Here is a 25,279-nt window from a genome sequence, read left to right on the forward strand (position 1 = left end):
TATTAGTATGTTTGGACACGTGGACACTTTTTACTTTCAACTCAAGAAAGATGCAGAAAGCACACGGAAAACAATTCTTCACATTCAAAGTGTATTGGTGTAACAAAGTTTACAAAAGCATAACTTACAATGATTTATTTTTTTGCTATAACACAGATACACAGTTTGTTCAAAGAGGAACACAAGAAAGATGTTAAGAAAACAGAATAAAAGAACAGTGAAATTTACAAAGTTGAACTGTCAGAACTACTTTTTGTCTGAGACAACTCGGCATTATTTATTGCTTGTGAGTTGAAGGAATATATTTTGGTTATGTGCCTGTAAATAGTCCTTCGTTATCAAACAGGAACGTGATTAACAGTGCGATTAACAGCATGCTCAAGGGTTTGGCGCTGAAATTCACACGCCTGGCTGGTGTTAGTGCCGATGTCACTGCAACCTTCTTCTTTTATTCATTATTAAACTGTTGTTCAGAAGCTGCTTCATTTTTAACTATGAGTATTAGAAGGATTAGAAAACTGGTACTGTGCTGTTTTTACGAGGAATAAATAAAGAGTGGAGAGATTCTGTGAAACGATGAACCAACACTCAAATGATCAGAGTTTTGGCACTAAAGTAGTGCAGGAGAAATGTGTGATCTCACTCACACTTACAATGTAATTACCGCAGGATAATGAGTTTGGCTCTCCTGCAGAGAGGAGGACGTGTATGAGTTTGGAAATGAAGACGAGTGTTCAGTGTGAAAACAGTTTCTCACACACATTCAGCCGTGTCATGTAATGCCAGTTGGTTACTTCCGCATACATGCAAGAAAACACACACACACACACACACACACACACACACACACACACAAACACACACACACACACACACACACACACACACACACACACACACACACACACACACACACACACACACACACACACACACACACACAAAAACACCCCTCCTTTTTGCCTGCACAGGAATCTTCTCATCTTCAGTGCTGGATTAGTTGATAGGGGGAATCTCCTCCCCGAACTTAGCAAGATGAGCAGCATTCTTGGCTTCATACAGCACCTACAGAAAGAAAGACAGAGAGGGACAGAGAGAGATGGAGAGAGAGAGAAAGAGGGAAACAGAGAGAGAAAGAGAGATAGAGAGATAGACAGAGACAGAGCAAGGGACAAACAAAGAGAGACAGAGAGAGATATGGAGAGAGCCATAAATAGCAAGAGACAGGGGAGCGAGAGACAGAGAGAGGACAGGGTGAGAGAGAGAAAGAAAGAGAGAGAGAGAGAGAGACAGAGCGAGAGAGAGACAGAGACAAAGTGAGGTACAGAGAGAGAAAGACAGAGACAGACAGACATAAGGCCAGAGAGAGAGATGAGAGAGAGAGAGAGAGAGAGAGAGATGATGGAGAAAGAGATGGAGAAAGACAGAGACACACAGACATAAGGCCAGAGAGAGAGTGAGAGAGAGAGAGAGAGAGAGAGAGAGAGAGATAGGACTGTATATAAAGCTGTAGAATATGAAGACTCATAAACATGTTCTGAAGTGAAGCACGCTGATTTTAGCTGCATTATGTTTCACAGCGTGAAGGTCAGAGCTCATATGCACCCACCTTGTTGTGGACGTAGGACTCGCAGGAGTAGCACCACACTGATAGATCAGCAAAGCTCAGGACCAGAGGGTGAGAGGATATCTGACCATGGGCCACCATGTGCTCGTTCACAAAACGCCCACACAAAACCTGCACAAAGACCAAACACACATACAGCATCGCTCTGTGCACTGCAGATAATTCTGCTTAATTCTGCAAAAAGTCTAAGAACCTCAGCAACAGCGGGCTGCTTTATATTTAATACGGGCACGTGCAGGTATTTGAGTATTCGATTAACCATTTCAGGTGCCTGAAACACTATATCACGTATTTGTTATGCCAATCTCTAGACCTGCATCTGCATGATTTGAAGCACTGCACGGCTGCCATGTGATTGGCTGACTGGATAATTGCGAGAATGAGTAGGCGTATAGGTGTTCCTTTTAAAGTGGCCGGTGATAGTATATCTGAATAATTAATGATAATTAGGCAGAAGGCTCACTCAGTACTATTTAATGGTGTTTATTAAAGGCACAGACATTTAAATCTCTCCCCTACTGTACTGTCCTGTGGTGAGCACCTTATAGCAGCAGAGGCAGATCCAGTTCTCCGTTTCGGCGCCGCACTCCTCACACGGCCGGAACACGTCGATGCCCCCTGCAGGCACTGGACGCACTGACTCCAAGTGTGGGCACCACGCCAAAGGGTCCACCACGTACATCGTGTCCTACAAGGAGAAGCCACAAGATGAGATCCTGGGATGTAGCAACAACGTGTGAAGTTACACACTAGTATACCTGGCAAATCAGAGGCGGTGTAGCCCTTATTACATAATTCATCCAGCTTTATCTACAACTAGATGCATCATTTACTTTCAAAATATCTCATTCACATTCTGAAATATGCGAGTTTGATTGTCATATTATAGTTTTACGTTTACACATAGAGGGGTAAGGAAACAAATACATGCTTATACATGTTCATTGTTAGGTTACTGGAGGGTAAAAACAAACCCCAAATTCTATACTAATTTTACAAGCATCACTGATTTACCAACAAACAGAACTGAATAATCGCTGTTACCGCTCATACATATAGTTTATTCCTCTGACACTAAAGTATTTTGCCAATCATCACCTGTGGTACTTTTTATCCATTTACAGTTATCTTTAACATTGTGGAACCTGAAAAACAAGGTATTTCCTTTAATAACTTATATTACCAGCCTCTCTTTTTTTCTCATTCTATAAAATAATAAGACAAAAAAAATGCAGCTTGTCATGTTCAAAGAAACCAGAAAGCACAAACAAAGATTTTCCCTATGCTGGAAAACTTTACGTTAAATAAACATCAACATCACGCTTACAGTTTCTAAAGCTGTCCGTGTGAAGAGTCCATCATATAAGTCCCTGTGTAAGTTGCTACTATAGAAACAATAATGCTTTTAGTACTAATGCATTAATATAAACCTTGTAGCCAGAGCTACTTTCAGAGCTGCTGTTATAGAAAATTAATCTTCTGATCAATCAGATTCGAGAACTCAGCAGCGCTGTTGTATAACTAACCACTCAACCATTTTTCTACTTAAACATACCATGAACATAAAAAAAACAAACAAAAAAAAAACACTCAACTTACAGACATCGTGACTCGTCCAAATGCTCTGTACAAGAAGAACAGTTTGCTTCACTGCTTATTGTCTTCTATTGTCTATCTGACAGACATCCACATCCATATATATCATTCCCTAAAGCCTTCTGGAGCAAACAGGGCCCCTAGGCATTGTTCTGGCTTGGTGTTTGCAGTGTAACACACATGGAGATTGTGGACAAAACAAACTAAAGCCCTCAACCTGAACCTATTAACAATTGCTTTTGAGTTCTGCGATTCACCCGACATGCAGAGTCAGCAGGAATTCGAGTCGTTTATCCTCTCAGTCCTCAGAGTGCCTCCCAGCCCTCTAGTGCAGTGTTTTCCACCCAGGGTACAGCAAGATATTTTCAAATTTTCATTTAGAAAAACTGCCTAAATATAATATGTAATAAAATGTAACAGGCCCACAGTTCTTTGTCATCAGCCAATTTATGTGCTCTCAAATTATCATGTAGCACAGCTAGCATTTTTATGTACACAACTGAATAATCCCTGTTGTCCCTGCTGAAATCGATTATTTTCCAATACCAGCACATCCTGAAGTGCTTTACTGGCAGTCAATCCTATATAGAAGATGTTAATACACATTGTTTACCATTCAAATGTCTAAATATTGTGATATGATAAAAATATCTCCCAGCCCCAGCAGACTGCTGAGTGTTGATGGCAGTTGGTTGATTCATCGATTCGTTCATTCATTCATCCGTTTTATTCATTGACTGATTCACAGTTTCACTCTTTCTTTCTACTGAAGTCATATTTCCTTAAACACATATGAAACCTTCTTTTATGTATTACTGCCATAAAGAAATCTTTCTGCTATGATTTACTAAAATCCCCAAAAAACAAGCATTTTCATGTGCAATCTGGTAAAGGGTGCATTAATGAGCAGTTACTGGGTGTGCTGAGAGTGATTTATAGAGAATAACTGTCCTGTGCAAAGTTAGGGGAGAAAACATAGCGGTCTGAGATCGTCACAGCTATTGAGAACAGTTGGCACATACAAAAACCTCAAAGTGATTTCCGGAAGAGTAAAACTGCAACTGAAACTTGCCACAGATATGTGAAATTGCATGTTATGTTTAACCCAAATTAAAGGCAGTGAGACGTGTTAAAAATAAGCTTTGCCAATTTTAATACTTGCCCTTCAGTCATGTTAATTCACACACAAATCTTGTTCCCAAAGTGCTTTTAAGGCTGTGATAAATCACAGTGCAGGAGCTAAATTAAGCTGTTTTTTAATCCTCGTTTTGCAACTGTATGCAGAAACACCTCAAACTGTATGCTGATTAGAGCTAACGCTTCACATGTACAAGACACCATCTTGCTCATCTGAAAGACCAGATCATCCGCAGACCCTGTTAGTAAATCAGCTCGCATGGTTTTTCCGATTTATGTTGTTTACTAAAACAAGATTCATTCACCTTAATAATAAATAATCCATTTTACAACAAACTCGTGTGTGCTTTAAACTCATTATGTTAATTAAGCAATAGGTCAGAAGACAACACAAAGGGACAGAAAACTTTTCATCACCCCTGTGACAGATATCGTACCCCAGCCAGGTCCACGGCTCCACACACAAGCTCGAAGATGGATTTCTTCGTGTAACCACACGCTCCCTCCAGCGCAGGACTCTCCTGATCACACACGGCCCCAGCGTCCGATTCTTCTGCCGTCTGTGGTACTGACTGCAACAAGTGAAAATGGAAGCAATGTTTTCATCAAATTAAACATCCCACATCACCTCATATTTCTATATGACGTCAAAGGTGTGAAGAATCAGGTTTATCCTTCAAAAACTGAATGATGTTGCTGTTTACCTGTTTCTCCTGTTTGATGGGCGTGGACTCAGCTTTTACATCACCATCCTCTATACCTCTTTCTATCACTCCAACAGACAACACCTCCTGCACTGCTGAGGAGTCCCTCTGTGGGCTGGGCTTCACTTTAGGTCTAGCCCCGCCCACAGGGACAGAGGCGGGGCTGGAACTGGCAGATATGGTAGATGTGCTCAGGTCCAGAGAGCGCAGGCCTTGAGTGAGCTCGTCCAGCCCCGAGTCCTCCTGATCAGTAGGGGGCGATGCTGGTGAAGTCGTCACTGGGGTACGTTGGTGCTGCTGTTGAGGGGTGACCTGAGCAGGAGAATTTTTGCCTTTTCCTGCAGGCGTGTGCTTGATTTTGGGTTTAGGAGAAGGCAAGGACAAACGTAGAGACTCTGGAACTGAGAGAGAATAAAATAGAGAGATGAATAAAGTGTTTTATTGATGAATTAGTCTTGCATTTTGCCCTTTATGGTCACATCCTCACTCTGTATTCTGAGAGATCTCCAGTAGGGGGCGTGTGCTCGCAGGACGTTGTTGATGCTAATGGCGGCGCTGGGGTGCGGGGGGGGCAGAGGAGGCAGCAGCGGGGGCGCGTCACCCAGGAGCATGCTGGTGCACATGGCCATGGATGTGGAGATGGAGTTGAGGTTATAACCTCCCTATAAGAAAAAGGAGACAAGACCTACTGCTTAGACTGAGCTTAGAAGACCAAAAATATTCGTTCAGCCACAAAACAAAGCTGCTCAAGCGTGACAATCAGACACTGTATAATATGGGCTCAATAAAATCTTAGCTGAATTCTATAACACACTGTAAGAATACTTGTATTCTCCATGTCAGATTATATGACGAAGAAAAGACATTTACTACGTTTTGCTTACGTCATCAGTCACCGCAATCTATGTAATGTTATATTAATTTATGAGCAAGTCAGTATTTTAAATGATCGCTGGCTCAAACAAACATATTGCATAACCTTGTGCTGTCGTCCTATCAACTCAAGACCAAATAATTCTTTAACAGAGTGAGATTTTTGTCTGTGACAGCAAAATCGGGCCAAAGATTGCACAGTGTAAAGCCATCCGTCATCAGTGTAACACATATATTGATGTGTGGATAAGTGTGCATTGATGTAAATAAATACTAAACCATGGGTTTTGAGATCGAATCCACGGGACTCACTGCTCTAATTTAGTGCTTTCCTTACTGTAACACACCCTGCATTGAGAAGTAATGACACCACATGCAATTAATGCACAAACTGTTCACAGTCAATCGCCCAGGGAATGTGGTATAAGAGGAAAGTGTACATTTTCATATGATAACACTGAACGATATACAACACGGAGATTTTTTTTTATAAACATCCAGGAAAATTTGTTTGAAAAAAGAAAAGACTTTAAAAATTACTCTTAGTAAGGGGAAAAAAACAAGATGACACGCTTTTAGGAAAATATTGAACAATGGGGTTGTGATGCAGCGAGACATGAAGCTGCTTCCACTCTTAAGTTGATTATTTTTCAATAACAGCACATCGTTAGGTGTTTTATTCCACTTTTTTTCAATTTGCCACTGATTACAAGTTTTTATTTATCAAAGAACAACACTTTAGTCTTTTTATACATTTATACAAGCCTCTCTTTTTCTCTTTGACAAAAAAAAGGGGAAAAAAACAGCTTGTGAAAATGTCATGTTCCATCCTGAAGCCATTAAAAAAGTATAAAAAGATTATAAAAACATATTAACCATTGTGATAATTTATCACGATATTGATATTACATTGTCATACTGCACAGCTCTACTACAATCGCTAGTACTTCTACACATTGCAAAGGCAGTAATTACTGGGGCTATAAAGTATTCAGTACCACGAGACAGATTTGAGTAGTAAAAACTATGTGTGTGTACATTTAATTAGAAAAACCAGGATCAGATTTAAGAATTGGACTGAAGCAGCATTTTGCTAAGAAAGCACAAAATTTTCACTCACCTCTAAAATGACAAGCACTCGTCCTGCTGCTAGACTCAGCAGCTGGTGTGTGAGGTGGGCGTAGCACTCCGGGGTCACCTGGTACCCCCCTAATGGATCACCCCGAGCGGCATCAAACCCGGCCGACACCAGCACCAGCTCCGGAGCAAACTGCACCGCAACACAGAAATCAGAATTTCTTTAAAACGCAATTATGATACAATCCAGATATGTTTGCACATGTGTGTGTGTTCACCTCTCGTGCTATCGGCATCACCACATGGTGGAAGGCCGCTAGATATTCTGGGTCGCCCATCTTGGTTCTGTTCCAGGGTATGTTGACGTTGTAACCCGCACCTTTCCCTCGGCCCACTTTATCGTAGTCGGCGTCCTCTGAGCAGGGGAAGAATGAGCCTTCATCATAGCGATGGAGAGAGATGTAGAGCACACTGCAAGGAAAATGGTGTGGTCAGGTCTAGCTACTGATTTTTCACACATACTACACTTTATCAACTCACCTCCGTATTTTACTCTAACTCTGACTTTGAACTCTACAACAGTATGGCGTTCTCTCTGCTCCAGTAAACCATTAAATTATCAACTTAACCAAGTTAGGGCTAAGAATCAATCTGATTCAGACAGGTACTGGTTATGAAATAGAGAAATCACTGATTTGCACATGAGAACCCTGATTTTTTTGAGCTATGGATCCTACACACTATTCCCTATATTTAACAATCAGGACTGTATAAGACACTAATATAGTAACAGGCTCGTGTAATCTGTTGAGACTGATTCACAGACTGTTGCATGTTAGTAAATTCACATATAAATATGTACTTCTAGTAATGCAGCTCAGCCACTGCAGCGCATCAGATACCAAAGACACACACTAACTCCTTTTATAGGGTGCCATTATTTATGTCTTAATTGAATGGCTAGTCTTATATGTCTTAACTTATGGATTTGTTTTGGATCACTTTCTTTTAAAACGTTAACATGAAATGAATAAATTTCACAAAATATTCGTTAAATTCATGCAAGTATGTGCAATTGAAATAAATAAGTGATTTAAGTGATACAAATATTTTTTCCGAACTAACTATATTTTCATCAATACATGTTTACTGTGTTAATGATCCTGCATATGATTTATGAATAAATTCGTTCATTTGATGAATGAGGCCCAATGTGTGGACATTACTTACTACACTGGGATTTCATGAATGCATTGGATATTCTTCATAAGGCTTGGAAGCATGTCTACGTCGACATTTTTTTTCCAAAATAGTGCACTAAGTAGTGAATAATGTGCAGTTTTGGTCACTTAAGACATGCTGTCCAAAAGCTATTGCACTCTTGGTGCAAGTTACATTTGTACAAGAACAACAAAAGTACCAGGGATCTGATACAAGACCAGAATCCTTCCCCACCTGTCATCATCTTCAAAGATGTGTTGGGTGCCGTTGCCATGGTGCACGTCCCAGTCAAGGATGAGGACACGCAGGGCATTGTGGGTAATGGTCTGAGCATAGCGGGCGGTCAAGGCAGCCGTGTTGAAGAAGCAGAAGCCGCAGGCGGTGTCTCTCTCTGCGTGATGCCCAGGGGGACGTACAATAGCCACCCCGTTCCTCACCTACACACGAACACAAGATACACAAACACAAGCCATGAGATGTGAGATCAGAGAAACTAAACCATTTCACACACTGACGTCCTGCTCTGAAACTCTCAAACCCCTAACCCTACTGATGCACACCTTCATGATCTCCAGTCAATATTAAATATGATTCTTCCAACATATACAGTCAGCTCCAGAATTACTGATTTAAAAAAGTATGTATATACACTCACACATACACAGTACACCTTCTCTTTCATGGTAGCAGCTCAATTCATAAAATCGCATAGACACAGGTCAAGAGGTTTAGATAATGTTCACATCAAACATCAGAATGGGGAAAAATCTGATCTCAATGGCACTGTAAAAAATGGCTGTAATTCCTAAACGGTTAATGCAATATTTTTGTTAAACCCCTTAAATTAAAGCTGAAAGTCTACGCTTCAGTCACATCTTGACTGCTTCATTTCAAATCCACTGTGGTGGTGTACAGAGGCAAAATTACCAAAACTGTGACACTGTCCCAATATTTATGGACCTGACTGTATATACTATACTGCTGCTGTGTGTGAGTGAGTGAGTGAGAGAGTGAGTGAGTGAGAGAGTGAGTGAGAGAGAGAGAGAGTGGTCAGTTAGTCAGAGAGACCCACCTGACCAGTGAGGATGGACTGAGCTACATTGAAACATGCCCCAGCTGCCAGTAGTGCACACTTATAGCTCTCTTTACTGATGTAGATGGAATTATATTCGTCTCCGAGCCTGTTCAGGTCTCTGGGCTTCATCTGCTCGGTGCTCTTTATCGTAGCGATGTGCTGTGATCTGATCAAAAGAGAGCGAGAGAGAGAGAGAAAGAGATGGTTTGGGTTTTGGAAAAGCAACATAAACAAAGAAGAACACTTTGTGTACTCGGTCTTCCTTCCTGCATTGATTAAATTTCTCATGTTTTACCCGTGACAAAGCGCGAGCTCCTCCTCTGTGGCTAAACGAGCCGGTATCCGCCGGCAACGCTCCACCAGCCCCAAATCCTCATGGTGGGAGAAGATCCGGAAGATTCTCTGAGGGAGCTCAGGGTGATGGCTGGAGGGTTGGATAAACACAGAAACACACAAAGCACATTATACTCATTTCTGAAATTATAAAGCAATTTCCTGATTACATAAAGCAACATGATTTAATGATTTAAGCACTGATTTTTTTGTGTCTGAATCTGAAATCGCATTCTACTGACCAAATAGTACACTGTTTAGGGTCTACAGCATTATTATGTTATACCCTACATAATGAGCATATATAGTGAATAAAATGAGATCTGCAATTTAGCCCCACTGTAGCAGTGCAGTTTTTATATAAATTTAAATAAAAATCAGTAACAAAAGAAAATTACTGTACTTATACAGGCATGTCATTTGTAAAACAATGAAGTTATGACACAATCCCAATATTTTTCTTCTCATAACTTTCTTTGCTTAAAGTAGAGACCATTTTCACCCTCTCGAGTTTATACAACATGAACATTGATTCATATTCGCATGCATTATAATATTGAACTCTATAAATTAATTAATTAACTGCAAATTTTTAAAGCCCCAGTATGTGGATGTGTGTGTTCTCACCTGTCCCACATGTTGTGATGCTCCATCATACGCTCGTCATAAACGAGTCCAGTAACTTGGACACAGGATTCCAGTTTCTCGACACACACGGCTGAGGGCAAGGGCTCTGCCTCAGAAAGAGGGCCGCCCTCTGAGGGAAACACACACACAAAGCAATGACAAGTTCCATCTATACAGCTCTGACTCAGGTAAAGTACACAATGGTGAGAAAACAAAATATGGATTCATTATATAATCAGTGTGTGTCTTACAAACATACAGCAAAAACAATATCAGTGCACTCTGTAGGTTTACAGTTACTGACCATAGCTCATCTATTGGTAAGTCAGCTTTTAAACACTGTGTACACTTACTGACTGCTTTATTATAAAGAAAATCCTTATTGGTACACCTTGTAGGTCTATGCAGTGATAAGAGCTCATATTTTTACAGGTACAGTGTGTTAGTTGTTCTCTAGCATTCATCAGTGTCATTTAGGCTGCTTTCACACAAGCCTTTATTTATTTATTTTTTTTTTTACAGGAAGACAACACTTTTAGGGCAGTGGTGGCTTAACAGTTAAGGTTCTGGGTTACTCAGGGGTTCAAGCCCCAGCACTGCCAAGCTGCCACTGTTGGGCCCCTGAGCAAGGCCCTTAACCCTATCTGCCCCAGGGGCGCTGTATCATGGCTGACCCTGCACTCTGACCCCAACTTCCTAACAGGCTGGGATATGCGAAAAAAAAGAATTTCACTGTGCTGTAATGTATATGTGATGAATATGTGAAGGCTTCTTCTTTTACTAGTCCTAGCTAGTATCAGCTAATTAGCCTAGCTTGCTTTAGACATTAGATTTATTATTATCAGTAATAAATATGAAATAAAGTTTGGTGTGACTCCAGTGATGAGGAGCTTGTTTGCCTTCGCTGTAGCTTTGGAGGCAGAAATCAAGAGAATTTGAGCTGCTTGTGTGATCTGACTGTATGCAGCCACAGTTAAAGTGGAACGTCACATCGGATAACAGTGAATGTCCCAAAATTTGCAATTCAATATGTTGTAAATATATGCTGCGACTTTATTGGTCAGGTCCATGTCAGTGTCACTGCTTTGCTGAGAATGAACCACTACTCACATAATGTCAGCTCAGTGATGGTCATCTGGTGGTAATTTTCCATGGAGGGGAGCTGACATGTTGTGAATACTAACAGATGAGCTCTGATTAGTGACTGTAAACTTACAGAGTGATCTATATGATCGGTATAACTGATAAACTGGCACCTCAGAGTAAAAGTACTGTAAACGTAGACTGGTTCAGACTTACCCAGAGTCTGCAGGCTGGTCCAAAATGGATACAGAGCAGAAACTGTCTTTGAGATGGACTTCAGAGCACTGTAACAGACAAAGCCAAAGAGAAATGAAACACGGTGGTGGAGGCATCACATGTTGTGGAGACAGAGGAAGGTGTCGCAGCCATGTCTGACCTCTCACTCGGAGCTCCTGGAGTGCTCAGATGAGGGCAGGGGTCACCCAAGAGTGACCTCAAACTAGCACAAGCTGCCTCTGCTGTGGCCTGCAGGTTATAGCCTCCCTGAACAGGAGCATACATAAGCAGGGTGAGTACGAGACAAGACAAGCGCATCCCAAAGAATTTGTGTGCTTTTTCTAATATACTAGCGTTCCTATAGTAACAACTGTAGATGCACGGGGTCTTGTATGGTGGACACTGACATAATTCAGACCTAAGCAGCATTAACAAGTTGCTATGGTGATGACTTCTACAAGGAGAACGTTTAATCATCATTTGTGGAGTCCATCTGTCCTCAAGAAAGAGCACTTCGCTCTCTGTGCTTTCTCAGTAACATGACAAGCTGAATTTTTTGTCGTATCAGCTTCAATTTCATGTTATTTTATATGACGTTATATCACTAACTGAAATTAAATACATTATAGAATATTATAAAATAAATACATTACAGAGAGATGTTGTACCTCCAAAGCGAGCACAATTCGGCCCTCGGCTAGACCCATCAGCATGTGGGTCAGTACAGAGAAACACTGGGGACTCGCACACATCTCACCCTAAAAACACACACACACACACATATACTATTCAAGAGCAATGTTACATTCACATTACTACACGATATAATGATATATACATGATACGCACATGGAATATATTTATTTATTAATATATATAGCAGACCTTGGGATCACCAGCCACAGAGTCAAAGCCAGCGGCTACTAACACAAGCTGAGGCTGAAACTGTAACACACACACACACACACGCACACACAGAGAGAGATGAATCATGGATCAGCAGTCATACAGCAGGGGTTCTAAAACTTTTGACAGACAGTACTGTGTGGTGTAGTAAGGTTAAGTAAAATAAAGTAAAATAAATTTTTAAAAAAGGCAAAGCAAAAAAGTAAAGCAAAATAAAGTAAAAAGTAAAAAAGTAAAAAATAAATAAATAAATGTAAGAAATAAAATCATGAACATAATCCAATTATTTATATATTGTAAAAATATAAGAATATTAGGCAAAAAATATTTTACAAAATAGAAATGATACATTTATTTATATTTACTTATTAGATTAAACTTTTTTATTTCTGAACTTTCCATGCAAAAAGTTACACTTAAATTATAAATTTAAAACATTTTGTATCTGTTTAAAAGCATTTGTCCTAATTTTATTTCCTGTAAGAAATCAGTGCAACAATTTAATCCCACTTAATTTAAGTAAATCTAATAAAATAATATTTACAACAATTTTAACAAATCTGAGAGTAGCTTATTGCCAGCTTCATCGTGTCATTACGGTAATACTAATGATTAAATAATACTAAAATCACAGACAGTCTGGCTACACGGCTGTAGCTGAGTGATTTGAGAAGCGTGCTCAGTACCTCATAGGCTACAGGCAGCAGAATTCTCTGGAATGCTGAGACGTAATCTCCGTCCTCCATCGCTGTCTGCACAACAACACACACAGCAATGAAAAAAACTGAGTGAGCTTCTCATTCGCTCAGTCCCTCTGCACATCCGGGTGTGCGTTTTATACATGAGCAAGCTTGCGTTTTTAACCTTGTTCCAGGGCACGTTGATGTTGTAGCCCTCGCCTTGTCCTGAACCCACAACACTGCTGTCTCCCTCGGGCAGGTGAGGCCAGAACGAGCCCTCCTCATACCGATGCACGGAGAAATACAGGACACTGCCACGAGAAACAAAGACAGTGACAGAGAGAGAATATATACAACACCAGAGAAAAGTAAAATAATAGCATACTGGCAATGCACATTAGTTAACACAGCACAGTCATTACCGTTCATTACCATTTCACCTTAAACTGTAAATATTACAAGCGTTAATGAGATACTTTGGCCAAAAATTGAAACAATTTTCCTTCCAAATGTCATCGATTAGCCAACACATGTTTATTGTCTGAATTTCACTTCCTTAGTCCGACACTAAAGCTATGAAGCTAATGTTGCTAACAAGTAATGGAGGCTTACTAGCACATATTTTGGAGTCAATCCACAAGAGAATCATATTTAAGTAATTGTTGTGGCCCAAAGTTTGAATATTGCATGTTAGAAGTGATTCAGATAAGAATATAATTTTAATTTGATTTGAATATTTAACTTTCAATGCAAAATTGTGCACAAACAGTATTACTTAACTAAATGAAGATTTTGTGGGACGAGTGCATGACAATTTACTCATGCTAAACCAGTGGCTTTAGAGGACAACTCCACTCTGAACACATTAAATATGTTTATAATGTTTATATTGAAATATCTGTGATGTCTTTAGCGATTTGAGTGCTCATTTGTTAGATGCTGCTGTATTTTCATTATTCCTGTGTGACGTTAGCGGCGTCTGCCACGCTGATGTCTCAAGAGGACATTGTTATTGCTTGTGCAGTTACAATAAAGTTTAATAAGAGAAAAATTTTTTAAATCTCAAACATAAATGAAAACTTTAGTGATGGGGTTTTGCCAACAGCTCCTAAAAACAAAAGATCAAAAGTGTCTTTTCTCAATCACCATTTTCCAGCAATGTTCAATGTCATATTAATGAGAAATCCAGTGTAGAGGACATGTTGGTAGAAAAACGCAGTGGAAGCGCTGGACTCAAAATCCCAGAATGCAATGCAGCTATACAACGCATTTACGACAGAGACTCCACTCAGCTAGCTAGTTAGTGTACAAATGAAGAGGTGAAAGAGTTGGACAGGCTAAAGGACTAAAGTGCCACTGCATTGCTCTCTTTATGGAGAGATGAAGCGAGGGCTAAATCCCACTGCACCACTATCAGCAGGTAGTCCAACAGGATTGTGGGTAATGTAGGACACCAAAGTGAAAACAGACCAACATGCTGTTGAAAGAAGTTTAAACTAAAAAAGTAAATATCACCTAGATCCCACAAGGCATCGGTGTTCTGCAATAGCTCAATTTATTTTACTAGCACCACATGTGACAGCTAATCTGGCAGAAAGAACTTAACTGTGAAATTGATGAGAGTAAGTGGAAACAGATCCTAGCCAATAACGGCAAACACATAAGGAAAGCAAAAGGGAAATTTATTCAGTATAAATTATTGCATAGATATTATTGGACACCATGTAGGCTCTTTAGAACAGGAATAACCAGTAACAATTAGACCTTTTTACATCTTATGTAGGAATGTTGTACAGTCCAGGCATTTTAGCGTGAAATTTTGAAATTCTTGTGTGATTGGTTGGGCTTGATGCTGCCAGTATCCCCACATCTATGTCTACTGGGGGACAGAACTAAAATATCCAGTGTGAACAAGAGAAAACTCTCAGTCCTGATAGGTGGAATTGCTACAGCAGCTAGAATAATATTGGAACATTGGAAATCAGCCAGGCCTCCAGCTCTCAAAGAAGGGTGGTGCTGAAGAAGGGTGGAGGGTGCCGAAGTTGGAAACAGCCTCGTGGAAAAAATGCCAACCAGAATCAAAGGGAAAGTTCCTGTGCTAATGGGAATCTGGAACAAGTTTATGAACTGGGTCACCTCTTAAAAGGTGTTTCAATTCATATATGAGACCACATGGAAATAAATGCTGTATTTACTGTAGATGTCTGTAGAGTTGTTTTTGTGTGTGTGTGTGTTATGTTAACTTTTGGTAAAAGTGCATTTACTAACATCAACTTGGCCCCACACTTCTGTATGTATGGTATTTTTCATTATTTCTAGTAAAAAATCCAGAAAGGGAGTCTGTTTCCTGCACATTATGCTCGATTTCACCTTTTTACAAACCAGGAGCAGTAATTTTAAAGACTTGTCACCCTACTGTTTGAAACTATTACAGTGCATCATAAATCTTAATGTATTAATGTCTGAAAATAACAAAATCTTGATTGACAAAAAAACTAAAAAGTAAATTCAGATTCAGACTTTTTACATTTCTTTAAAATAAATCTTGGATGTTACTGAAGCTCACATGTAAATGATAAAGCTTAATATGCAAGTAGTTCAGGGTTTAATTTACAATGCAAAGCTGCACAGACTGTTCAGACTTTGAATATTCTCTTGATGATTGATTATATTTGGCGTAAGAGAAGCGAGGAGGATGTAGATTAGAATTTTGGTGAGACTGTTTAATTAATAAAATGTTCTTTTATTAAGAGAAATGGAGCTGTATGTACCTGGGATCCTCCTGGAAGGCGTACTGGATTCCCTGACCATGATGTACATCCCAGTCTACAATCAGAACCCTGTAACACAAATCCACACACACACACACACACACACACACATTATATAAACTGTTTAAATCACAGTACATGTAAAGCACATCACAGTGTATAACGTCCAGGAGAATACACTCTTACCGCTGGACGCCGTGCCGTTTCTGAGCGTAACACGCTGCCACTGCTACGTTATTAAACATGGAGTATCCGTTCATCTGCCCAGCCTGGGCGTGATGTCCTGGAGGCCTGCGAGGGAGACGAGAAATCACAAAACACAGTGTTTCCTGGCTGAATTTATTCACTGTGAAAGGACAGCTTCATGGGTTTATGGCCTGGTCGCTATACAGGAATAACAGTGTATTGATTAATTAAGAGAAATTTTTGCCCTCTGAATTAAGCGCTGTAATTTATATTTATATTTATTTATATTTATTTAATTTATATTTATATTTATATAATTTATAAAAGTAGTTTTGGAATTAGACTAGTGATATTCTCTGCAGTTTTTTTAAACACACAGTAATAAAAAAAAATATATTAAAACTAATCGATCTGTGAAATGTTCATAGGTGAAACATCGTCTATATGAGACGAGGCCATTTTACACACTAATCAATTAAATGCTAGTAGCCTTTGGTTTGTTCTATTAATGATGTCTTAATTATGTTTGTTAATGAGCTTTTTTGTTCATGACAAAAACTAAACAATTCACCTTCTACTCAAAATATGTAACTTTATAATATATATAAAAAATTTTTCTCAGTAAATAAATATGAGGCAAAAAATTTTTCAGAACCAGGGGCCTGGACAAAGGTGAAACATTTTAATTGTGCCATTTTGACTATAGTGACGTTATTAAAAGTATGTATTGTAAAAAAAAAAAAAAAAAAAAAAAAAAAAAGGATAAAATTGTTTCAGGAAAGAATTAAAACTTTGGAAATTATTGCATTTGTATTTTGGAAATGTAATAAGAATATTAGGGAAATTTGAGGAGAACAAAACAGTTTTTACTCACTAACACCTTTCAAGCTGTTTGCTATAATTTTTTTATCAGCTAAACTTAGACTAAAATTAACAATAACCAAATAACAAAAATTCAAGTATATATTACATATTAGAAATTTGACTAAAACAATTGTACATTTTCACCAAAACTTAATTAAAATTGAAAACTCTAACAAAGATGAGACCATGTTCAACAGCTGGACTTAAGTCAAATAAATACATATATAAATAATAAAGTAAAATCAATCAATAAGTAAAATATGTGACTGAAAACTTTAACTGTGTGTCAAAATGTCACCTGCACACGGCAAAGCCATTGCGTAGCTCCGATGTCATCACCTTGTCGACCAGCTGGAGGACAGAGCCGGCAGCTAGACAGGCACATGAGAAAGAGTCCTACACACACACACACACACAGACACACAGACACACACACCATACAGACAAACATAACACACACCCAAATGAACCCACTTTGCCCAACACATCGTCACACCACCACACTCAGGACAAGAGACGTGTAGGTGGCAGGTCTTACAGGATGGAGGTAGACGGAGTCATAGCGATCAGAGACACACTTCAGCTCCTCTTCCGTCATCGTCTGAGTGGACTTCATGAGATCAATGTATTCCTTCCTGTCACACATAAACAACACAAATCACACAGATGACACACAAACTACACAGTCATTCCACAGCACTACTACTGATCACACACAACATTATCGTAAGACTTACGTGTGAACAAGAGAAAGTTCCTCCTCTGATGCAGCTCTCGTCTGAAACATGAACAGAAGCAGCTAAGGAACTGGAGAACTTGCGAGGACTAACAAGTTTTCCATCACTATAACACGGACAAAACAACAGCACACTGTAACTATATTGCTACACACTGTGATGACGATGTGTCTTACAATACATGCAAAAAAATAGTGAACCTGTAATGTGTCATGGTTCAAATTAACCTGCATGAAATGAATAATTCACTATTTTTTTCTGGATTATGCAAGTACTCAAAAAACAAATCAAAATTACCCTTTCATGCATTGCGTCCACACTTATGGATCCATTTTACAGCTGTTTTATATATAGAAAGTAAATCAGCTTTTCTGTACAAACTTTCTACACAAAATTATACAAAAAAAAAAATTTGCCAGACTCCAATGACTCTTTTTAAAAACTTAATTAAAAGATAGATTTTTAGAAATCAGCTGCATCATGTAAAAATCCTACACTGAGGAAATTTTGTCATGAATATTGCTATACTTTATTTTAAAAGTTATATTTTCTATAACTTTGGTCACCAGTATTAAATATTTTAGACTTGAATGTTGATCATTTTTGTTTATAAATGCAGTGGAAGTATTTCACTATTTCACTAATAAAAATTATTATTATTATTATTATTATTATTATTATTATTATTGCAGGTATAGTATTTTCCATTTTTTTCTCATGGTAATCATATATATGGACATCAATTTAATTTTTAATACAAGTGCTATTTCAAGAAAGTCAAAATGACATGAAATTATAAGAAAATAAATTCTAAAGACTCTGGATATGTTTTTAAATAAAGCTAAAAATGCTCAAAATTTTCATATTCATATTCAAATATCAATACTGCAATAAATCTTAACACACGATATCTTGTAGCCATTAGCTAGCAGCCACACGTGAGGCACTTGGCTGAGACACGTGAGCAGCAGCCGTGTTTCTCACCTCCACCTGCACACAGCGAGACAGCAGCCCCTCCGTCTCCATCATCCCCACTATAGCGGTCACTCTCTCTGGACACTCGGGGTGACTGGAAGCACAACAGGGACGACAGATTTCATAAAGAAGAAGCTCAGAGTCAGATTAGATAAATATTAAAGACCTTGATGTCATCTGATATCATTACAGTTAATATTAGAGTTTATCTCTAAACAGGTCAAATAGAGTGCTGGAGTCACCTGGAGTCCCACAGGCAGCGATAACGGGAAAAGACATCGGAGTAAACTAGGCCAGTTCCAGTTGCCTTCAGCTTGTCATGCAAACCCTTCAAACACAACAACACACACCCAAACACGTGTAAGCGCCTTAAGGTAAGAGGTAAGTGACGACCCACATCTGAAATCACAAATACAATCTGCCATCTATTAAACATCCCAGAACAGAGCTTAGAATAATGTACGATTTAACTGGTGATGTGAAAAAAATGCACATTTTATCATATCATAAAATAAACTGTCCAAGGGGTGAAGTGAAGGTCAATCAGAGGATCTCAGAAAAGGTCCAGTCTCCTTGCCTTCACTCTTCATGTTATCTCTGATGACCAGAATATGGCTCACAACAGAGAAATAAAAATATAAGAAGAAAAAAAAGCGAGATTAAAACTACACAGAGATGCGTACCATGTTTTTGAGTTTGTTGGTCATCTCCTCTTCTGCTTTGCCTCGGTCCCTTCTACCTTTATTTCTAGCCTCCTGGAGACTTGGTTTCTGGCTGCGTTTGCTGCTTTCCCGCTGACAGACACAGACACGAGTTAATCACAAACACACGCCACATCACATTAACGAAAAGCTTAGAATTTGAACCCTGGCTCTCGATCAGCTGTGTCAAACTGTGACTTTTTAAACATTTGTGAAAATAAACGAGGGCTCTAAAGCTCAGATCCATGAAAACTTAACTGATACTGCCTAAACTGATACTGATACTGATACTGAACTGACAGTTTTATTATTTAACTCATTACTATACAGTAACCTGGTAAAACCTTCAGCAGGATCATTCCAGAAAATCCTGAAACTCTGCAGTGCAAAATATGAACTGTTTCCACTACAAAAATCAAGTCTGATCTCATTAAACAACAAACTGGTTGTTCAAATAAATGGCATAAGAATACAGTTTAATATTAAATAAGACGATGAAGGTTTTTTTTTACCTTGCCGGAGCTCTGTGGCGTTTTCTTTGGAGAGCGTTTCGAACCCTTCGGAGTTTGATCTGATGTAGAATCCATGATGACGTAAATTCCACAACGTGTCAGCAAATCCAAATCCTGCTTCACCAACAAATCAGCCTAATTACATCTGGATTAAAACCACAACCCAATTTACATTGTAGTTTTTTTTTTTTCCAAAACTATGAATTATATCACTAATTGTTTTATTAATTGTGGATTGCTTTCTTTAATGTTGTTATTTATTCGTTGTTGTACTAACATGATTTACTATTCATCTCAGCCGTGATTCTTTGTTTTCCTTTTTAAAAATGTTTATTTCTATTATCCTCAAATGTATTATGATTGTCTATTGTTTTATTCTTTATCTAATTTTTTAATATTTTATGTTAAGCACTTTTTTACTCAAAATGAAAATTGCTACATGGATTAAGATTTTTTTTAAATAGCTTGATGTCAAGGAAATCCCATTTCACAAATGGAAAATATGAAGTTAATTGTTTTGATGTTTTGAATGACATTTTGCATGGATGTGTCTTTGACTAAGACCTAACCAAAATGCATGCAGAAACAACAACAACAACAACAATAATAATAATAATAATAATAATATTAGTTTGAAAACCTTAAGCTAGAAATATCATTAAATACAGTTAATGTGTTCCTGTTTAAGTGTCAATGTTAAATGGAAAGATCATAATTAAAATAATTATACACTAAATAATAATAATCTCTATGATCACTTACTATTTTTCAAAAAAAAAAAAAAAAAGTCTTGCTTGCTTGACTTGCTTTCACTTGCGTTTTACCAGCTCCTCCAACAAAAATGGGATTTGAAATCCATTTAAAAAAAAAAGAAAGATGTTAAAGAGTGCATAGAAATTTGACACGAAATGAGGCACGAATAAAAACAAATCAATTAAAGCAAACAGGCCAATAAGCCCAGGATCAGTGATTGCAGGCTAACGCGCTCAAACGTTCCCTCACAGGCTGAATTACAAATCACACTATTAATCCCTATTGAGGATGCAGAATTGTTATAATCTTATACCCTACAAAGTGTACTTATATAGGGAATATCGGGGCTTTTTGAAATTCAGCCGTGCTGTCGCACATCTGTGTGCGTAAACATTTTGGACGCGTACAGATGACGTGTAAACGCGACCGCTAGCAGTGCTGTAGGGGAGTGTCTGGGTTCAATTCAAATTAAACTCTAAATGTTATTATTTCTGATATTGTTAGAGATAATATTTTTAATAGTTTTTATAGTTAGCATAGTTAATTAACAGAAAGCATGTATACGCATACTAGAACTGTAGAATTAAGAGCTAATTATATTAGCAATTGCTAATTGTATTTAAACGTATTAACATTAAATTGCTGATATGTTCTCTAATATCTCCAGGTTTAAGCTCACCGACCATTTAATATATAATTTTATTTAATTTTATATTATGTATATGTTTATTATAACTTTTATTGAGTGTTTTTAAGCCCCGCCCTTGTTTATACTGATAGCTCTTTTCTGATTGGCCAAGCCGCTAGTTCAAACTGCGCGCGCCTGAATTATTTATTTATTTATCTATTTATTTAAGCAAACATGCCGGAAAATGCACCATATTTAGTAATATAGTGCACAAATTTGGTAGTTTTGCCACTTTCTAATCCAAAAGTGTAGTGGAGAATGTTTTCTAGGCTCATGAAATCCCACAATGCACTGCAGTAGGTTAGTGTTTACCCTTAGCAGGTAGTCTGTAGGTTCTCTCCTTTAAGAACTTTCAAGAATAAAGGCACCAAACTGGATACATTAGTGTGTAGTTTTATATCCTTAAAAATAATTTAAGGTATAAAAGTGGGACCTTAAGGACTGCTGATGTACTTTTAAAGCATAACTCTTTAAAGCTACACCACATGTATCCTGTCCAGGTAAATGACACATACTAAAAGTACAAAAAATGTACCAGCGACAAGCAGTTTGGCACCTTTAGTACTGAGAGCTTAGGAATATAGTACAAAAATTTTGCAAAATAGGCTTTCAAAGAAAGAATAGCTCCATTAAGAATAGTTAGAGGCAAAATCCGTTATCAAATTAATTTCCATGCAAAAACTGACAGGAGACAATGTGGGATACTGAAAAACATCTGTTTCCCGTCCAGAAGTTGGATAGATTAGTGGGGAAAAACTAGTTAGATTAGCGGCACACTGAGCACATGAGTTCATACCGGTCTTCTTCTTCATGTGGACTTGTAAGTATAAGGAAAGTACTAAAATGACTAGCTTGAAACAGTGAGAAGTTTTGTGTTGCTATGATTTACAGTAAATGGTCTCAGAAAAACAGAACTAAATTTCCTTGTCACTGGGGTGGTACCATCAGAGGTACATCTTTTGCACCTGTAGTATTCATCTTTTAAATGGTAACTTGAACCTATAAGTGTACCTTTAAAAGTACCTGTAATTAGTTTTTAGAGTAATAATTCAAGGTACACTAAATGCATCTTTCCAAGTAAAAGATTAACACTTAAGGTACAGGAGATGTATCTTAATGACAGCAGCAAGGAAAGGTATAGTTTAGTACCCTTTTTCCTGAGAGTGTATGAGAGATTACAGCAGTTTGGAGGAATGGTGGATACTACTAAAAATATCACTAAGGAGCTTGCTGCAGTGTCTGATAGATAGAGTGTACAGGAAGTGTCGTAGTTCCTAAGAACTACATCCTTTATTCGAAGGATTCAAGGCCCAGCCGTGATGCCCCATACTCCAGTCCAGCTGGTGGCGGCAATGTACTGAATAACTGGTTTCCCAGCTGTCTTCAAAATCTGCTAGAAAAACAAGAGACACACATGAACTGCAAAACCACATGGGGCCACTATTACTCCAACACCAAGTTTAAAAAAAATTTTAATTATTCTAAGCTTTATTACAATTATTGAAATAAAATTAACAATCTCGATCTTGCTTATGCTCAGAAAGGTAGGCTATACGTAAACATTTTCTCAGACGTGACCCCCTGACCAAAAGACACATTAGCTAAATTAGAATTTAATATATACACCAATATTGATACATTTAAAAAAAAAATTACTCAAAAATGTGTTTAATTTATAATTCACACTGATGACGAGTGTATCCATCTGAATGTAATTTAATTTCAGATTGCTCAGTGTCAACATTTTGTACTGATGAGTTCATTACATGCTACAGTTCCAAAGGTCAGAAGGTCAAGCAGCCAGAAAAGAGTGACCAGAAAAGAGTGGTTTGTTGAGGAGAGGGATATGACTAACCACTTACCACATGTCAGTTTGCATGGCTGTGCATGTGTGTGTGAGTGAGTGTGTAGAGAGAGAGAGAGACAGTGTGCCAGTGTGTATGTGTGTGTGACAGGCGGGGTTGACAGAGCGAGGGGAGTGCTAACGGTCGTGCCCATGCGTCCGCCGGACCTGGCCTGTGGTTGCTAATCTCCATGTGTCATTCTGTTCCATTTCCCACTCATTTGGCCGCCCAGATAAACCCGGTGCACCATGAATGGAGGAAGCCAGCAACAGAAACCAGAGTGTGATGTGACATGCATGGCACCTCGAAAAAAAAAAAACCACCTATAGTGGCACATGACATCGACTGATGCCTCCTCATGTGCATCTCTCCTTCCCTTCTGCATTTTTTTTTGTGACTCCGGAAAACCAAAAGCTGCCTGCGTTGCACAATGAGGCACCAGTATAGGCCTGAGGAGCAGAGCTGTGTGGTTGTTGCTGAAAGAGTAAAAAGAAAGGAGGGAGGCAAGGGGGGGTGAGGGGGACAAATGAGAAAAAAAGAATGTTGTATCCATCAGACTTTTATATTGTAAATTGGTTGTTTATACCTTTGTACCATTTGTCCATGGAGTCAGGGATGCTACACACCTGGTGGAACTTGCTGGAACTTTTTAAAATGGACAGCCTGGTGAGGAGAAACTGGGAAATTTAACTAGATTAAAAGTAGATTATATGTCATATCAATCTTCCTTTCTGTTCAGCAATTTAGCCTAGAATTCTCTCAAATATGATGGAATTTGCAAAGTTTCCAAAAGCAGCCCCACATTTTTCTGTGCCTGATCCCTCTAACTCACCCCAGCTCAAACATGTTTATGTGTCAGTGGTTAACATTTTTGGTTACAAGGATGTGAGGAGAGAGTAGCAAACATCAGCTCACATGGAGTCTACATGATATTATAGAAAGTTACGTTTGGACCCCAGGCTTCATTCACAGGTATAACTGCAGCAGGTTCAGGACCAAGGACAGCACCCACCTAAGGGGACGCTTCAGGTGGCCTGTGTCCACAGAGACACCTGGTATGTGCCCAGTGGTACCTAGTGGGGACTAATGTAGAGACCCCACTAGACTCTAGCCCATGGTGATCTGTGTTGTATCCCATTCCCCACTTGCTGTCCCCATAGGACAAATTTCCTGACTTCAACAAGCTGTTTGTAACCGCATCCAAATGACCCGGACTCCACTGGCAGACCAGAGTCCGTCCTGTTTGGGAACCACGTGGGAGAGGAGGTCAACTCCAAAGCCTGGGTAAAAGGGGCAGGTTTGGGTGAATGTTGGATTCAAACTGCTGTAGCCAAGTCGTTGTAATTTAAGAAGTCTGAATGAGCAGACAGGGCTTCTTATATTACTGCCCACTTTAACTCACTGTGATGTTCCACTAAAAGATTTCAAAGATTTACGCTGTTGTACACCTGGTGCACTTCCACCTTCTGGGTAGAGCACATGGGACAGGCTTCACTGGCCTTCTACAACCCACAACCAGCATATGTTTCTGCAAGATAACTGATTCATGGTTTTCAAGCTAAACACAAGCTGCAAATTCTTGATAACCTTGAAGAGAGTGTACACTATCGGATCATCCCAGACATCTACCAGATCAGCCAACCAGGATGTCAGAATGGAGTTAGTGCTGGGCGATTTTCATGATTAATTTGGTTAATTCAAATTAATGTTCTAACATGATTTTCAAAATGTTCTAATCAAGATTTTACATGTGTTTGTATATGCATATTTAAATTTTTAATTAAAACAACTGTAAATGCCATTTAAAAGTTTAAACCAATACAAAGGAAAAACACAGCCTTCTTAACCTGATAAATGTCTCCTATAGCCTGCTCTACTCCCAAACACTGCATGCTTAGATTTAAAAAAAAAAAAAAAAAATTCGAAAATTGACAACTCCATGTTCCTATTTTGTTAGCAACAAGCTAACAAAGCCAACTTGGATGAGGGATGTATATTTTCTTTCTCAAACAGCAAGCTATACAGTCAGTGTTTTAGATTTAACAAATGAATATGTCTGTATGTTGATTAAAGCTAATACTTGTAGATACAGT

The 25,279-nt window shown here is 38.6% G+C and overlaps 1 protein-coding gene across 3 annotated transcripts; it reads right to left on the reverse strand.

The window, feature by feature from the left end:
* Positions 1-71: 71 nt before the first annotated feature.
* On the reverse strand, positions 72-21,140 carry hdac6 (histone deacetylase 6). 3 transcript variants are annotated; one of them, XM_034306926.2, is made up of 28 exons: positions 20,664-21,140; positions 19,902-20,015; positions 19,372-19,482; positions 18,931-19,016; positions 18,698-18,782; positions 17,714-17,754; positions 17,515-17,611; positions 17,275-17,372; positions 16,113-16,217; positions 15,927-15,995; positions 13,340-13,466; positions 13,162-13,227; positions 12,455-12,514; positions 12,238-12,327; positions 11,730-11,836; positions 11,570-11,637; positions 10,271-10,400; positions 9,606-9,734; positions 9,308-9,476; positions 8,470-8,672; positions 7,293-7,485; positions 7,058-7,207; positions 5,552-5,726; positions 5,065-5,465; positions 4,798-4,932; positions 2,169-2,315; positions 1,610-1,738; positions 72-1,065 (listed from the first exon to the last, which is right to left on the reverse strand). In XM_034306926.2, the coding sequence occupies exons 2-28, from the start codon at positions 19,974-19,976 to the stop codon at positions 997-999; spliced, it is 3,315 nt and encodes a 1,104-aa protein (XP_034162817.2). In that variant the 5' UTR covers positions 19,977-20,015; positions 20,664-21,140; the 3' UTR covers positions 72-996. The 3 variants fall into 3 exon arrangements, with proteins under 3 accessions (XP_034162817.2, XP_034162818.2, XP_034162816.2); XM_034306927.2 differs by having other exon boundaries at positions 19,902-20,018; XM_034306925.2 differs by having other exon boundaries at positions 19,902-20,046.
* Positions 21,141-25,279: the final 4,139 nt, after the last annotated feature.

This window comes from Pangasianodon hypophthalmus, chromosome 8 (genome assembly GCF_027358585.1).
Source record: "Pangasianodon hypophthalmus isolate fPanHyp1 chromosome 8, fPanHyp1.pri, whole genome shotgun sequence".
In the NCBI taxonomy this organism is placed as follows: Eukaryota; Metazoa; Chordata; class Actinopteri; order Siluriformes; family Pangasiidae; genus Pangasianodon; species Pangasianodon hypophthalmus.

What these genes read in the sequence shown, in the direction of transcription:
- hdac6 (XM_034306926.2), bottom strand. Translation starts at nt 19,976, where the DNA reads ATGGATTCTACATCAGATCAAACTCCGAAGGGTTCGAAACGCTCTCCA. An exon ending in GAATTGTGCTCGCTTTGGAG is followed by an intron (nt 11,837 to 12,237) that starts GTACAACATCTC and finishes GCTCCTGTTCAG; the next exon opens with GGAGGCTATAACCTGCAGGC. An exon ending in AGTCCATCCTCACTGGTCAG is followed by an intron (nt 8,673 to 9,307) that starts GTGGGTCTCTCT and finishes GTTCGTGTGTAG; the next exon opens with GTGAGGAACGGGGTGGCTAT.